The following is a 17041-nucleotide window of genomic DNA, read 5'->3' on the forward strand; positions in this document are numbered from 1 at the left end:
CTTTTAAAAGGCCCTGTAGGGGGAGCTCTACTTAGAAATTGCTTAGTACAGCTTTAAATGAAAAGATTATGCTGAAGTTACAGCTGTTTTCTACTGAAGCTACGCATCAACCTCCTTGCAAGGATTAACTGGCATAAGAGATGGATGGATGGATAATTGTGCAAGAAACCAGGCTGCTTTGTGTTTTTCACACCAGAGAGGAGGGGAGGGGGGGCTGAATGAAAAAAATCCAATTGAGCTCCTTAATTAAACAGTTTTAAAGGTCAAAGAGCCATTTGTAGTTTTTTTAAAATATCTTTAAACCAGTGAAATGGCCAAGCAAGCAAGCAGTTTGTGTAAAAGATAACCTCATCTTTTGGTTTGATTTAACCCACTGAAGATCCTTTATTTCCCTCTCTATCAAGCCCTTCCTGTTTTTCTCAGTTCCTCCAGTCCCCTGCCCCTCCATCATCACTCCCTCCTTCCCTCTGGTGTCACAGCTCGCTGGCTCCAGGTGGTGAGGGAGGAAGGGATGTAGGGAAGTAGGGAAGGATGGATGGAGGGAGGGATGAAGACAGGAGGAGGGGGTGGCCGTCATCTGCTCCTGTGTTCATACCATCAGAGTGCGACCCAACACCCTGCTGGAATCTGTTTTGTTAACCTTGTTATTACTATTAGTCTCAGACATGTCCTGATACTTCATTTTGATTCTGTAAAGGTAAAAATAAAATACATATTTTTATTTATTCTAGAAATCAAAGACGTTTTTGTAAAAAGTAGTTTTTAGACCAAAACATAAAAATAAAAAAAACAGGATTTTTACTGTGTTTCCAAACTGGAAGTATAAACTGAAAGCCGTGTTGATCTGTTCACCAGAGAATGATCCCTTTTAGAAATGTTCTGGTCCTGACAGGGTGGAGGTAAAATAAAATAGGAGGTAAGAGCAGAAGATTTACATTTTACATCTTAAGAGGTTCTTAATCTGCACCAACAGTTCTTTAAGATCAACTGTTCTTTAAGATATCTTGATTATTTTTGCAAATTGTAAATAGATTTTTCATTTATAAGTTTTCATTGATGAAAATCTCATCTTTGTTCTATGTATCGCTTATTTCTGTCTTTAAAACAATTTTAATGGATTGAAGGAGATATAGTTGATCAACAACACTACACATATACATCTGATCATCAGGAGGAAAAGATCCGCTAAAGGTAAAATAGGATGTAAATACATTGCCTGTTCATCCAACAACTTGTACAACCTCCTCTGATTGCTTCATATTCCTACTTATGCTTGAAGGATGGACAGCCTCAATGACTTCCCAACTGTCGGTGGTCATAATGTTATGCCTGATTAGTGTATATTTGGGCAACCAGGTGACCCCCTCCTCAGACAGGCTGAGTTATGTTGTTTGTTTCAGTCCAGACCTGCTGCAGAGTCTGATCCTTCACACCAACAACAGCACAGCCACAGACGCCCGAATCTTATTAGTGGAGGTGCAGCAGGGCAGAAAGGAGAAGCCATGTTTCTAGCCGGTGGCCAACACACACAAACACACGCACTCATACATGAGTGGGCCTTAAACCACATTATCCACCTCCACTGACTCTAAAAGCTTCTTATTCGCCTCATTAAATCTTCAGTGGCACAAAGTAAGCAGACCAAGGCTCGCTTGTCGCCACATCAACATACGTACGGATAGGTCTGTGCACTTAGAGCCACGGAGGAATGAGCGTGCACAGACACACATCGGCTCAGCCGCAACCCATGGGACTACTGCTTAGACAGCAGACCGACATTAGCATTCGGCCGCATCACAGATTTGACGGCAGGCTAATCGAAAGAATGAAAACTATGCAAAAAAAAAAGCAACGTCGAGGTACAAAAGAAAGGAAATGGAGATGCCTCAATGCCTTATCAACTCTGACTAGAAGGGTGGTGCAGCTTGAGATTCACAGGGGGTTGATCTAGCCTTGTGTTTGGTACTTTGGATAGACAGACTGCAGACACCTTTTGTTTAAAAGGGGGATAATCAACCATCAGTTGCAAATTCTCTTAAACCTGACGTCAGGGCGGAGCAGAAACATGAGGAATGTGAGTTCCAGTTATTAGAGTGCGCTGATGTAAATAGGTAAGTAAAGCTCATGCTGAGGACACATCATTAGCCACCACAGTCCACAGGGAACACTTAGATACAGGTGAGTGGCCACTCGATACCTCCAAGGCAGCTGTGTGCATGTGTGTGTGAGAGTGTATGAAGGACAATGGAGCATGCAGCCAGCAACAGGGATTGGGTTAATGGGGGGGTGAGGGGAGTACGTGTGCAGGCTGTGTCACTTTTCTTTAAAACAATTGTTTTATGCAGGAATCTGCAGACTGCACACCATGCAATCAGGATTTTAGGAAAAGCTGACTAACATTTACTGATCACCTCCAAAGTTGCTGCTTTTTTATAGTGATCTGAACAAAAGTCAAGTTGCTCCTCAGTCATTTGCATTTTCATTCCAGGCAGACAGAAGTTCCTGCACGTAAAAATGTTCAAGATTTTTCATTCTGACAATAAACTTTGGCTGCTTGAAAGGAAAATGTAAAGAAAAAAAGGAGAGTTTGTGCTTTGCTCAATTTATTAACAGAAGGGGAAAATGTTCATGGTGATGAGCAGGCAGAGGAGCAGCAGCACTGCCTCGCTCACGGTGTGAGCTAATACACAGAAAGCAGACAAACCTTGCTGACAGGTGGGCTCGTCTATGGCCATCCAAGGTGGGGATGGGGAGAACGGAGGAGAGAATGAGCAGGATTAGTCAAATAGGCTTGTGAACGCGATGAGGGGGAAGGAGGAAGAAATGTTATAGACAAGGCAGCTCACCAGTCAGGACGGAAACACATTTGTAATCTTTAAGCTTAAGGCAACAAAAGAAAAGTCACACAGCTATTATTTGGCTTTAGCCTTTTTCTTCAAGGCCCCGTTTTCCTTTTCTACTCAGAATTAGAGATGAAGCAAACAACTGATGAGTTGGGGAGGTTTGGATCCTTGGTATCGCTGGGAATTATTGACAAAAAGCACATTTCTGTTCTCCCCGCTGGCACCTACATCCAATGCAGACACCAAAAACCTTACTTGCAGGGGTAAAATTCACGTTGACCACAAGCAGTTGCTATTGGGCGGGTACAGCTGTCGACGGCTGAACTTAGGGCTCAACTATTTATCTTAAAAAGTAGGAAAACCTATTCAAAAAAAGTAATTGCGCTCTAAGATTTAAAACTGTTTTTTTTTTTTTATTTCAAAAAATGTAGAAAACACTCAACTGATATTAATGGGCCTTTTGGTATCATCCGTAAACCCAGTCTGTCTGGACCTCATCAGCTTAAATTTAACTTGCAGAAGAAACATTTCTACTGCAGTTAGTCTTTTAACAGGTATGGTTTTGGACTTGTTTTAATCTAACTGTATGTGCAGTGGTTTGGTAACTTTCCCAGGCTACATCCACATAAAACATCTGCGTAGAGAAAGCTTACAGGTATCGTGGAGGATGTTCTTTTTCCGGATGGATCATCAAAATAAGTGGTCCTCCTAATCGTTAATCATTCTGGTATTGTGTTACTTTCTGACATAGTGGAAAAATTGAATGACTAAAACAGAGCATGCACAAGGACAAATCGGCTCGTTCATGCTCTCGCTCACATTTAATAGGCGTTCCCTCTCAGGAGCGGCTACAGGGTTGTGCATATACATTTTTTTTAAAAGAAGAGAGGGCGGGTCTTTTAAAAAATTTGAGAAAATCCCCCCCCTATACCTTTAAGCTGAGGCCAACAAAGCTGTAATAGAAGTAATATTCGTGGCAAACCAATGGGTGGCACTAGCTCTGCCACATAGCTAAGAAGTCAAGAAAAAGAAAAAGAAGTAGGATGCCAACAATGAATGCAGAGTGAGGAGAAACAATGCTGTTTGTGTAGTCCGACAAAGGAGGAGCAACTAGTAGTGAAACTAAAGGCTAAATCGAGCTCCTCTACCATAAGACTTGTCTTCAACCTCGTGTATTTCTTACATCAAACACTGCAGACTGACACTAATCTACATGTGTGGTCAGCAGACGTATTTATCACTCACAGATCGAGGTAGCTGTTACAGACTTTAGTCAATTTCAGACTTAAATCTGAAATCTACAGGTTTTTTTTCCACCAGGGCTCCAACAGCTTCCTGGAAACTGCAGGAATCACCACAGCAAGCAGCACTTTAGTGTTTTCTGAGTCTTCAGTGCTTTTTTCTTGTAGTTATTCATAGATAAAGTCAAAGTAAACACAACTCTTGCATTCTTGCTTGAAATTATTAAAGTAATAATGATAGGTACACAAACCAGAGACCCAGAAAAATGGCTATGTTGATGTTTGATTTTTAAAGCTTATCTATTAACAGAAATTACACGATAAGCTATAAAGACCATTTAGGAATTTTATAGCTTTAGTTTATTGTTTTGGCCTAAAAATTGTTTTATTTCACATAGAAAAAACTCAGATCTTAGTTTAGAAACTCGCTGAAGTTCCCATCTACAGACTAAAATATAAGGTTGACTCATATGAAAAAATGAAACATTAAAATAACAAAAAAAACACCTTTGAAGTTAGGATTAAGAGTTCATGGATGAAGTTAAAGTTTTAGAAGAACTTTGCTCCGTTCTTGTAGACATGTTTAAGGAGGGGTTTCATGCAGCGAAATCTTAACCGAAATGATTAACAAAACATTAGCAGCTGCATGGAACATTTGAATCCTGCTGCTGACAGCTTTATTTAGGGAAATGCATGTGTTAAATACATCAGTTTAAATAGCTCCGGTTCCAATGATGCTTTAAAAACAGACACCCTGTTTTTGCTCCCTGGTTGTCGTCTAAGAAACAGAAGCTGCTTATTGACAAACCGCATGACAGAACCGAGTGGTAACACACGTATGGTGATTCGTCTCACCGCCTCACACCATCACACAGGGAGGGAACCGCTTCATGATCTGCAGCTGCACAGCAGAAAACAATAAAGGCTGCCAGAAATCACGGCGGTGCAGTCCAGAGAGACACACAGGAACAAATATACATGTTCATACAGTGACAGGGAGGGGTGAGACATACGAGGACAAAACAAATCAGTGTGGCGTGTTGTTACCTCAAAAGAAAATCTATCAAATTTAGAGGAGCAGCTGAGGAAAGCGTTACAGCTGCTGCTCTGGAAAATTAGCTGATCTGTTTCAGCACCTGCAATATGCAAAAGAAAATAAACCTGCAGGTCTCGTTCATTTGCAGTGACTCCATCTATCAGTGTCTGCAGCACCACCTCATCTTCTCCTCTTCCATTAAGTCCAGGAAGTGCAAGATCGACGCAAACCAAAAGCACAAACTAACACTCTCTTAAACAAAACCTTTCAGTTTCTCCTACCCCACAAAAATCAGGTCAATATGGTTCTTTAACTGCTCTGCAGCAACAGCAAAAACTCATTTAATGAAAAAAAAGAGCTGCACAGCATACTGAATCAAATCATCATCTCAACATATGTGTGTAATACCACATTTACAAAAGGGCTGCTTGAATACAATCTTTGGGAGGAGTTTGTATTTAAAATGCATCCATGCAAACAATGCATTTCACCTCCAGACAGACCAACTACCTCAGATGGCAGAACAACAATCACATTCTGAAACACTGAGCTTCTCAAAGCCTGGTGGGATCTATGTTGCACAATAGTTCCATGTTTGTCTGACATTCTGCATTATGCAATTAAAACGTCTTTTTCTACAAGAAATGTATTGTTAACACAATAGAAGTTTGCTTTTATCAGTCACTGGTGGGGTAGCATCTCAGCTTTTCTGTTAAAACCCTAAACTGTTGTTTAAGAGAAGGTGTCAAAAGGTTCAGTTATGTGGAAACATCTAGTAGAAACAATGTTGGATTTGTTTTTTATTTCATTCATATGATGTAGAGATAGACATTCATAGTAGAAATAAATTAAATCACTTTGATCCAGGATCATATTGGCACGTGGACGCTTTTTATCAGTAGCACAGATGTTTTGGACACAGCTGCATTCATCACATCCAAATGTAGTTTTTTTTCCCCTCTAAAAATATCTTCATGTCATTTTTTGCTAATCTGTGATGGATGATGTTTTCTTTGTTGTCTCACTTAATGTGATGTGTAACATGGAATAAAACGTTTATGTCAAATCAAAGCCCTAAAAAAGCTCTGGATTACAGTATAAAATATTCTATAATATCCATCCCTTCTATTTTGACTCTAATTGTTTGGATGTTAGTGATGTTTTAATCATCAGGACCATGAAGTGCAGCTGGTATGATGAAAGCTTCTTCTGTTAACATGCTAATATGTAGCAGTGGAAACATGTCATCTGAGTGATTAACTGTGAATGCTGTGATATAAGTGATAAAGTTGAACTGGAAGACCGCATGTTATATTTACTCAGAGATGTTAACCAAACAATTCCTGATCAGACAAACAGGTCAGAAATATTTCTACTGTTCCATTTCTGTTGCTCAGCTTTAAGCAGGGGTTCATTCCATACATGAAAAAACACACAACCTTCACCCCTTTTGATTTAAATATCATCAACTATTTACTTTGGACTCAGTGGAAATCATATATTTGATAAGAAATGTATTATTTAGCTATATATAAGGAGCTGTGACTATTAAAGTGAATTACTGTTAACAGAAAAACATCCACAAATACTGCAGTAAAGCTTTTTTGTCCGATTTTCCTGATCAGACCAAAAGCTAAAGGACATTCCGGTTATCTCAGGATTGTGTTTTCGAGGATTAAAACTGGAGATGCTACACTGAGCAGCTAACTAGATTATTTTTACATCAATTTACACCAGAAATTGACCATTATTTGTCTTTCGTCTAAAGTAAGGGAGATTTGTTGAACTAATAATTAACTTGTGGATTCATTTCTGCTCTTGATATTAACTAAAAGTTTAGACTGATAAAAAGCTGAGAGAACAGTAACTTTAAAATCAACAGCTTCCTATTTGAGGCTCAACAGCAGGCCTTTCTGTTACCGATGTCCAGGAAAACTGTTTGTTTGTTTTTTTCTCCTCTCAGTGTCTGTTTATTTCGGTATTTCTATTTTAAAGCTGAGCAGCACAGAGTACCTGATCATAGTTTGGGGAAAAAGAAAATATTTGTGCAAATTAATGCTACAAAAAGATTAATGAGCAATTCATGCATCTACATTGAAATGGACAAGGAAGATGTTCTTCCTTCACTGTCAGGGTATGGAGGATGAGGGGGAGGGGGGACTGGAGTGTAAAAATAGTAAGTTCTTAAAACATTCTGCTATGATGATAATTAACTATCACTCAGTTTTCACACAATTATCACATTAATTAACCCAAAACTGCCACTAATATGAACATGTACAGTAGAGCTGTAGAAGGAGGGAAGGTTTGATGGAGGCGGACCATGAGGGTGAACCATGATTTCAGGATGGGTTTCCATTGAAATGCCATGAATATATTAGAGAAAACGTTAAGTTAAATGGTTGCAGAGAGAAACTGAGCCTCTTTCAAAAGGTTTCCTACCGTCAGTCTGGGTCATGTGGTTGTTGTCAAAACAGAATCCCAACTAAATTAAAGTTTCTGCCAAACCAACCCTGTAAAGTTCTGACTAGCAGGGGAGCTTAAGGTGAGGGAGATAAGCAACAGATGAGAGGATAAAAATATTAATTCACCTGAAATGTTTCTGCTTTCTATATTAAATGAACCCCTAAAAATTACTTTCAAGTAGATTGCGTACTGTATTATCACAGCGCACAATATCTTCATTCAAACTGAATCCAGATCTCTTTTTCCCATCATAGGCAGCCAGAAACATAACTGATGACCTTTAAGGATTATCTTGCCTTCTTCAGTTGATCTTTCCATCGGAAAGCATCCATCGGCCTAAAAGGGAACATATCACCCCTCTGTTTGTTAACCATTAGCCTCAAACATCTAATTCAAGTTTGCCATTGTTAAACAACTCCCTTCACCTTCAATGTGAGGGCTTACATCACAACTCTGTCCCTTTACTGTGCTAAAGACAATCCAGAGTCCTATCATGTGTCGCTCCATGATGGAGGAATGACCCACTGAGCGCTATTAAACCAGAAGACCAAATCCAGAGGTTCTCTAATAACATCAAGTCAGCTCTGCTTCTGCTTACATTTCCATACTCTACTCAGCTTCCAGCACAAATATGATTTCATCTTTAGAGCCCCTTCATTAAGTTCCAGTTTTGGTCATCTTCTCTATTTTTAATAAGCTCCAAAGTAAACTGGTTCCACAACAAACTGTTTATCACTATCTGAAGCAATTCCTAGAGTCCCTCCCACACCTTACAGGCCTTCTGGTGTCTGCTGGCTACATAAGGTAAGAGGTTCTGCAGCTGCATCAGAGCCGACAGACACACACACTAACCCCTTCGGAATGCACCAGCACCTCTACCTGTCAGGTGTGTATGTGTGGGTGGGTGGGGGCAGGCAGAGTATTTTTTCCTCCAGAACAACTCGAGGGTCCACCTCGTTAATCTCCATGACGACAGGGATGCTAAGGCAGCAAATTAGTGGCGAGCAGAGAAAAAAATAATAAGAGTCCCACAAGACGCCCATAAAAGAACATTCAAAGTATAAAGATGGGTTTTAGCAGTGCTGCTTAGTAACGATGTGAGTAAAACGTCATAACATTTTTCAGAAGAATCAATTACAAGTCCTCTAATGTCTAAGTAAATATGTGTGCTGCTTGAGGCTAAAATGAATAAAAAAGCACATTTTTGAACTCACATTTGCATTGGATATAAAAACATCAACATTTTCAACAGCTAGAAGTTCTAAAAATCAAAATAAGCTTCTTTGCACAACCTCCAAAATCAAAAATAAAAAAATCCTAATTTGTCCTAATCATTGTGCATCTGTACATTTGTGTTGCATAAATAGTGCATTTAGATGCACATATTTGCGTTGAGGTCCATGGAACCAACATAGAAATGAAAATCAGACCAGATCATCTAAACGCCGTACTCACCGATCATATGATTAGCCACATGAATCTGGATCTCTCTTTCCGTCTCAAACGTCATTTGGCATTTAATACACTGGTAGGTCTTTTTCTAGGATAGAAAGACAAAGACATAAAAACAATATTACTGCTGTGCATTTTGCACCTTATTTTTGCCTCGATAGTTGAAATTGTGAGGTAAAAGCCGAGATTGGGCCGCTGGTTGCAGTGAAAACAAGAAAAGGAGACAAATAATGAAAATAAATCAATAAAAGACAAAAGAAACGTTTCAGAACGAGGTAAGAACAAGAGAGAGAAAGAAAGATGCAGAAAATCCAGGATGAGTCACAGAGAGCGAGAGCCGAGGAGCAGCTCTGCTTATCCATTCACTGCACACAGCGATCACTCATGCACAAACACATACAAAATACACAAAGGCCCCACTTCCACTTTCCCTCTGCTGCTTCAGTCTGCTACACACACACACACACACACACACGCAGAAACCCTACTTTGTCTGCTTTGTGCTGTTAGACTAAGCAGAAACAAAGGTGTAGGTAAGACAGGGAGTCCCTGGGAACTGACACACTCACACACACCTTCACACACACTCAGTCAGAAACACAACGGCAGGTCCCGGGGAGCCTGACTGTCAATATCAAGCAGAGCGAACAGCCCCCTCAATGCTGCCGCACGGCCCAGCCGCAGGACCCGCTGGGGCCCGGCTCACACAGACGTATGTACACCCCGAATACACGCAGCAACACCTGACACAAACACAAACGGCCTCCTGAAAACATCTCCATCTGCTGACACCTGCTCAGGTATCAAACACTACGCTGAAGGGATGGTTGAGAGCGAGATTCTGTGGAGAGCTTAGGAGCATCAATATCTCACTGGCACTGGACAACTCTGGAATCTGTAACATTTAAATTCAACTTTTCTTCAAATATAACACTTCTCCCGCTAAAAACAAACCACTGATTTTTTTTTTAGACATTTGTTGGACGCGTTTTGTTCACTAGTTACTGTCTCACCTTGGGTGCAGGTGAAGCCTCAGCCTTCTTTCCTGCAGCGCTGGTTTCAGGGCTGACCTCAGGGTGATCTGTTTGGACGTGGCTCTCCAAGTCTTCAACGCTTTCAAACTTCACACCACATTCGGGACACCTCAGCCCTGTCAGAGCCTTATCTGCCTGAGTATCTCCAGGCGTCACTGCTCCTCCAACCACATTGGGACTCTGGCCATTTGTTCCCCTGATTGGATGAAAAAGAAATCTTCATTTTATACATTCTTAGAATTAAATATAACATGCTCATCTTCTGGGCTTCTAAACACCCTTCCTACCGGCTCATGCAGCTAGCGCAGAGGCCGTATGGCAGCCCGTTGACGTCCAGCTTCACCAGATCCCCTTTGTTTTTGAACTCCTTCAAGCAGAAGGCACATTTGTAGAGCTTGTGCGTCTGCAGCTGTCCGTTCGGGGAAGAAGAGGCTGAACCGTTCCCTGTGCCCGCTCCACTGTTGCCGCCTCCGGCGCCTCCCAGCACCGAGCCGGAGGAGAGCTTCTGCATGTGAAAGGTACCGTGGATCTTCAACTCCAGCGTTGAGGTCACGGTCTGCATGCAGACGACGCAGCGGAAGCCAGTGAGCGAGTTGCGGAGGTCGGGATGCATCTGGCAGTGCTCTATGAACTCCTCCTCACTCTGGAGTGGCATCTTACAGATCCGACAGGTCCCCGTGTCCAGGCTTTTACTGTGGGTCACCTGAGAAAAGGATTTATCCGGGAGTCAACAGCATATTGTGTACCACGACAGACACATTTGAAGGGAAGCTTCTTCTTCCGATCTACAGCTGGTCAAACTGAGGCTGTTTGTTAAAAAAAAAACAGAAACCAACTATTTCCTTCAGCTTTTTGAAACAAGACATAAAGCACTTTTCATTTTAAGTCTCCAACAAAAAGGTACAGAAGCTAAATTCAACAAAACCCCCATCAGAGAGATCCGTGCACTCTGATGTCTCTGTAAGGTCTGTGAGGTTTCTCACAGCCAATACTATTATACAAACGGTAATAATATACATCCTTCAACCCACATAACCCAGTTCATTACATACATGTGCTGTGAGAGTCATGTTTCATTGCAGGAACAAAATCTCATCCTGAAAATTGAAGCTTTAAATTAGCGGAGAGAAAAAAAAGCCTCAAGTTATGAATGAGTTATTATAATGAGTCGTTTTTATTGTTTTTTTATTGGTTTCTTAACCTCCACCTAGTTTATCTAGTATGGTAACAATTAGTGTTTCCTTCTCATTTCAGAACCAACAGGTGTTCCATCAAGGTTTACGTCTGGGCACTCTGATAATCACCTTTACTATCATTATTCTGCTAACAGACAAAGTCTTCAGACAACTTTTGGACTTAGGTCCCCAGATTACAGTTTTATGGAACAGTTGGAAAAAGTATCCCACAGCAACTAGAGGAAAATAAAAAAACAGGCCTCATCTCGACATAGCAAACACATCCAGTTCATCTTTACATGTCTACGTGTGTTTGTGATGGTAGGAAAGAAAGCGAGTCACTTAAAAACAAAAGACAGTAGAGTCTTATAGTTGCCATGTCAACTCTGTGAGCTTGAAATGTGACTCTTCAATGGTGTGACCGTTTCAAAGTGCCAGACTAACTTGGCTCCTGATTCTGAGGTGATGCAGACTGAGAGGCACACTGTTGTAGAAAAAGCAGCTCCAGAGATTTGGTTTAGAAGCAATCATTTCTGGTATTCTAACCAACAGAATTTACTTTCTTACATTGTTCAGTTTTTGCTCCTGCAATAATATATTAATAAAGTGGTTTAATTGGATCAAATTAAAGATCAAGAATTTACTTATTTTAAGGCATTTAAAGCATCTTTAACAATCAATACATCTGGTACGGTGGAGAAAAAAAAACACATTTACAGGACCTAAACACACTTTCAGAGATGCAGATTTCCATGCTGCAGATCAGATGCGTACCTTGTGCTCTGTGAGAGTCAATAGAGATGGGAAACGTTCTCCACATATGGGGCACATGTAGTGCTTGGCAGGTCCGCGATGCGTCTGAGCGTGCTCACGCAGCCCACTCTCAGAGAAGAACGTCCTGGAGCACACGTTGCACTTGTGGTTCCCTTTGATGAAATCTGCCTTCTTCTTCCTGGAACCTGGAAAACAGAAAAAGTAGGAATGATCAGAAATATGATCCATAACTTTCCTGAGACACACAGGAGAGGAGACAATAGTTCTCACCTGCATCATCTTCGCCCGGCCGGATGTTGTGGTCGCGCAGGCGGTGGTTCTGCAGCAGCGACTCCATTGTGTAGGCCGCTCCGCAGATGTCGCAAGCGTACATGGGCTCCGAATTGTCCAGCTCCTCCTCTCCACCGCTGGCCTCGTGACTGTTGGCTGTGTCGCCTGCCTGCGACGACCCCCCTCCTCCAGTGACGGCGCTCTTCAGCAGGATGTTCTGCAGGTCGGCTTGTTCAGCAGCTGCCACTGTTGCTCTTTCTGCTCCTCCTGCAACCCCACTTCCTGCTCCTCCCCGCTTGACGCTCTGAGCCAGGCCATTGGGCGTTCCGTTCTGACTCCCGCTGCTCCCCGTTCCTCCTCCGTTCCCGGTGACATTGCTGCCATCGAAGATGCAGTGCTTCTCCCGCAGGTGTCGCTCCAGCAGCGAGATGGCGTGGAAAGCTTTGCCGCAGAAGCGACAGGTGAACTTCTTGCTGTGGGTGGTGATGTGGCACTGGAGCTCCACCTCAGTCCCGAACGTCTCCCCGCAGAAGATGCACTTTCGTGGTTTCAGTCCTGCAAAAAAAAAAATGAATGTTCAAAATGATTATATAACTTTCTTCCATTAGCTTTGTCTATCTATTCTAAACTGAGAAAGGTGAGAAAAGCCACTTGTTCTAAAGGGAAAAGAGAAGAAAGCTTTCAGAAACCATCCTTCTGTCCATGTTATGGAGCCCTTCTTTGCTGTCAGGAAGCTACATGGGCTTTTGAAGCTTAGAGGCCATGTTTTGTTTTCAAGTCTTTGGAGTTATATGCCCTGCATGACTGAGAATCTTCATCAACATTCTGCTTAGTTCCAGTACTTTACTGAGGTGGGTCCTTAAATGTAATTTTTCCATCTTCAAATATCAATATATCTAAATATCATTATATTAGAACAACTGTAGGTTGCAGCTGAACAATTTAATATTACAGACTCTACTACTCACAAACTATTATTTAGAAAATGGCGTTTTTAGGTCTCAATTGTGCTCCAACTGTGTCATTTTGAAGCATAACAAGTTGTTCTTAAATTGCTAGAGAAAAGTTATAAGATATACATTTTTTTAATGCCACTGTAAAAACCAAACAGCTGATTGATGCCCAAAAACTGAATTAGCTTCTTTTTTTATTAACGTTTGCAAATAAAATAAGCTTTTAGCAGGACTTCTTCTGGGAAAAACCAAGATCAAGCTTCCGCGGCCAGAAATTTACCAGCTCACACTATCCTCCATTTCTCTACTACTCGCTGATTCACTCTATGTCTGCCTCCTTTACAGGCTAATGGTAATGACAGTTAACCTTCTTCTCCCATGTATCAGTCTGTAAACAGAGGCTCTCTGAGATGGAAGAAATCTCATTTTAAAACTTTATTTTCAGAGGAGTGAATATGAACACACAATCAAATAAACTAACATAAATATAAGGTCAAATAAAAGAGTGAAGCATTAAGCAATATAAGAAAAAAAAAAACATTTTCCCATCATCCTTTAAGAAGCTAAAACGTACCTGCTAGTCCTCCTGGAAGGCCTGACCTCTGGCCCAGGTGGTTATGCTTGACATGGAGCTGAAGATCGGCCTCCTTCCTGAAGTCCCATGTACAGGCGGTGCAGCGAAACAGCTTCTTCTCGTTGCTGTGTTTCACAGCCAAATGCACCTGGAGGACGGAAGGCAGAAGTAGAGTTATAAAACCATAGTTCCTACACATTTTTAATTTTCAGATTCCAAACTTTTCTTCACTCAAACTGCCACTTTTTTAACCAATTTTGAAATGAAACTGTGAGTCTTTTATGGATGAGTGGCTCATTGGGGCACAGAATAAAGTACGTAAAAAGAATCAAGCAGTTTCTAATTACCTGTATGGAGACCTTGGAGTCGAAGACTTCCTGACAGAGGGTGCAGTGGTACAGGACGAACGTGTGCATGTCCAGCAAGTGTTTCTGGAGGTCGTCCACGGAGGAGAACTGCTTGTCGCAGCTCTCGCACACGTACTGCGTAGACGTGGTGGTGTAATGCACTGTGAGGTGCTGGAGCAGTGCCTCCTGTGTCTCAAAGTCTTCCTTGTTGCACTGCGGGCAGGACTGGCGTCTCAGCAGCATCTCCAGGTGAGACTTCAGATGAGCCTGGAAACCTTCGAAGCTAGCGAATCGGAGGTCGCACTGATTGCACGGATAATCCCCGTTGCTTCCCATGGAGGGAGTGGAATCGCCTCCCAGTCTGTGGCGTTTGGGAGATGAGATTTCCACGTCGGAGGAGGCTGGGCTGAGGTCAGCAACCTTCGCCTGCCGTTTGTTGTTCGCCAGAGGGATGTTTTTGTGGTTCTCCTTGATGTGCTTCGTGAGCTTGAGGAGTGAGCCAAAGATGGGAGAATTGGTGCAGTAAGGGCAGGAATAAACCTGAAAAATGGAAAATAAATCTTTATAAAGACCGTTATTCATCAACATTCACTGTCAGTCCCCGAAGGTAAATGTTAGGTCCCTGTGGAGGGAGAGAGAAATTGAAAAAGATATGCAGAGCAGGGGGAAGATAAACAAGCGTACACTTTAAATTACAATCAGACTTACAGCTTTGACAGCTTCTTTTCAGAGCTGAGCTAAATTCTTGAGTTATTTCTAATTTATTTTTCCTTCTTAACTGTCAGTATATTTAAAGTGCTCTTGACCTTTAGATATTCAGGCTTGCTGACGTCCTTTTATTATTCATTCAGCCATCTAATTGATCAATGAATCATCCTGGGCCCGTAACTGGAGAAAGCACAACTTGTTAACATTTATTTGATTGTTTCTATGAAAAAATGACAGACTTAACAGAAAAATATTGTCTGAAACCACCTTGACAATCCTAAAACCTTAAGAGCAAAAAGATCATAATAAAAAAAGACACTAAAAGCTGAGGCTGTCTACTATAAGATCCTAAAAATCTGCTTATGTCAGGTGAAGGAGCAGATGAATAAAAAACACGGTTATAAAAAGAGCACAGTGTTAACTTTTCCTTACCCTTTACATATCGTTTTGATTTATATTAATATCTCAATGTAATTTAGATAAATAAAGTTTAGAGTTTGCCTTACTTTATCTACGCTGAAAATCTCTTATTAATTTATAGCTTAGATAAAATTTGATTACTGTACCTTTAATTCACCTCAAGTTATTTTAATTAAGCACACTTATATTACCGTATTTATTCATCTTCTACTTCTAATTAAATTGACTCTTGGTTGTTTTAGCTTACTATAGCCCATCTTGCTTCCCTTCAGCTAAGCTAATTTTACCAAAATGAACCTAAACTTAAGTTGCTTTATTATACACTGCCTAAGCCTACTCTTACTTACCTGAATTTACTTAAGGTGAGCTGATTTCACCATAGCACCTAAAAAAAAAAAAAAACGTCCCAAGCAAAAATGAAAGACCGTAAGACAGCCTACAGGTCTTTTTGCCATTCAAACTGAACAAAACATTTTTAACTGTAATTTATTATAAATTCCAGAATATTGCAGTATATAAAATTAGAGAGTTAAAGTACTGAAATATCCCTTTATTTTTAAATCGACTGGTTTTGATTCTCACCTCCATGAAAGACTGAGACGCAGCCTGGAGAACGGGGGATTCCAGTTTGGCCACAGCTCCTCCAGACGCCGCCCCGCCGCCCGTAGCTGAGGCGCAGTGCGTTTGCTGAATGTGCTCCGTCAAGGAGGACTCTGTGAGGAATCCCATGGAGCACTGGTTGCAGAAGAAGGCATGGTTCCCCTCTGGAATAACATCAGCAAATGATATTTAAACCATGGTTTTCAGTGATGATTTTAATTTCCAGACATCAATCACTCCTAACCTGTTTGTTTAATGGGTACTTATGTTTTAAGTAATTCAATTCCTAAGTTTTCTTTACATGACCACAAACAAAGAAAATCTTTTCTTTCACGATTAAAACAATTGCAAACCGACAATGTTTTTGTACTGATAAATCTAATAAATCTAATTTATTTCACAAGAATATAAATAAGTTTACTGTCTTTTTTTTGGCTTATTTTATTAGGTTGCTTTATGGATATTCATCTTTTATGAACAGGATTGTTTATTTCCTTATTTCAGGAGGCAGCTTTGGATCTGTCATTAGTTGAACTGTTAAATCCAACACTACCAACATCATTGTTTGAATCAGGCCAAATTCCTTTATTGTTAACATACCTAGAGTGGTGGATCCCGCCACGATGCCACCCGGCAGGCAGTGGGACACTCGGATGTGCTCCTGCAGGGAGTTGATGTCTCCGAACATGTCCGGACAGTAATTGCAGTGAAACGCAGTGACATTTGTGAACTGAAGCAGAGGGAAAGCTGCTGCTGCCGCTGTTGAGCCCACGCTCCCTCCACTGGCACGGTGGGCCTTTCGCACATGCTCGTTGAGGTTGTAGAGCGTCGGAAGAGTTTCCAAGCAGAGCTGGCAGGTGTGGCTCTGCTGCGGTTTGTCTGCATGGATGGTCTTAAGATGGATCTCCAACACGGCCAGGCTGTGGAAGTCTCTCTTTGAGCAGTAAGGGCAGGAATATGTCACTTTAGTCCAACTTCCTCCTGAGCCTGCAGAAAAAAGTATTGGACATGTTATTATTAAAGGTATAGTGGAGGATTTTCGCAAATTTTTGAAAAGACCTGCCCTCTCCACTTTAAAAAATATATATATGTACATGCAAAACCCTGTACCAGCTCTTGAGAGGGAAAGTCTATTAACGTGTGCGAGA

At 41.3% G+C, this 17041-nt stretch overlaps 1 protein-coding gene across 6 annotated transcripts in view; it reads right to left on the minus strand.

The window, feature by feature from the left end:
- Nucleotides 1-17041, minus strand: part of znf423 (zinc finger protein 423) — a 165878-nt gene that overhangs the window by 71164 nt on the left and 77673 nt on the right. For 4 of the 6 annotated variants that reach the window (XM_038294000.1, XM_038293999.1, XM_038293997.1 and 1 more), the window contains 10 exons: nucleotides 16494-16880; nucleotides 15876-16057; nucleotides 14166-14705; nucleotides 13819-13966; nucleotides 12292-12846; nucleotides 12022-12206; nucleotides 10360-10775; nucleotides 10052-10268; nucleotides 9042-9126; nucleotides 2705-2725 (listed from right to left, as the gene is read on the minus strand). In XM_038294000.1, coding sequence (XP_038149928.1) covers nucleotides 2705-2725; nucleotides 9042-9126; nucleotides 10052-10268; nucleotides 10360-10775; nucleotides 12022-12206; nucleotides 12292-12846; nucleotides 13819-13966; nucleotides 14166-14705; nucleotides 15876-16057; nucleotides 16494-16880 — 2736 coding nt within the window. The remainder of the gene's footprint in view (nucleotides 1-2704; nucleotides 2726-9041; nucleotides 9127-10051; nucleotides 10269-10359; nucleotides 10776-12021; nucleotides 12207-12291; nucleotides 12847-13818; nucleotides 13967-14165; nucleotides 14706-15875; nucleotides 16058-16493; nucleotides 16881-17041) is intronic. The other 2 variants (XM_038293998.1, XM_038294003.1) reach the window with 1 other exon arrangement.

This window comes from Cyprinodon tularosa, unplaced genomic scaffold, assembly GCF_016077235.1.
Source record: "Cyprinodon tularosa strain WSP-4 unplaced genomic scaffold, ASM1607723v1 ctg332, whole genome shotgun sequence".
Taxonomy (NCBI): Eukaryota; Metazoa; Chordata; class Actinopteri; order Cyprinodontiformes; family Cyprinodontidae; genus Cyprinodon; species Cyprinodon tularosa.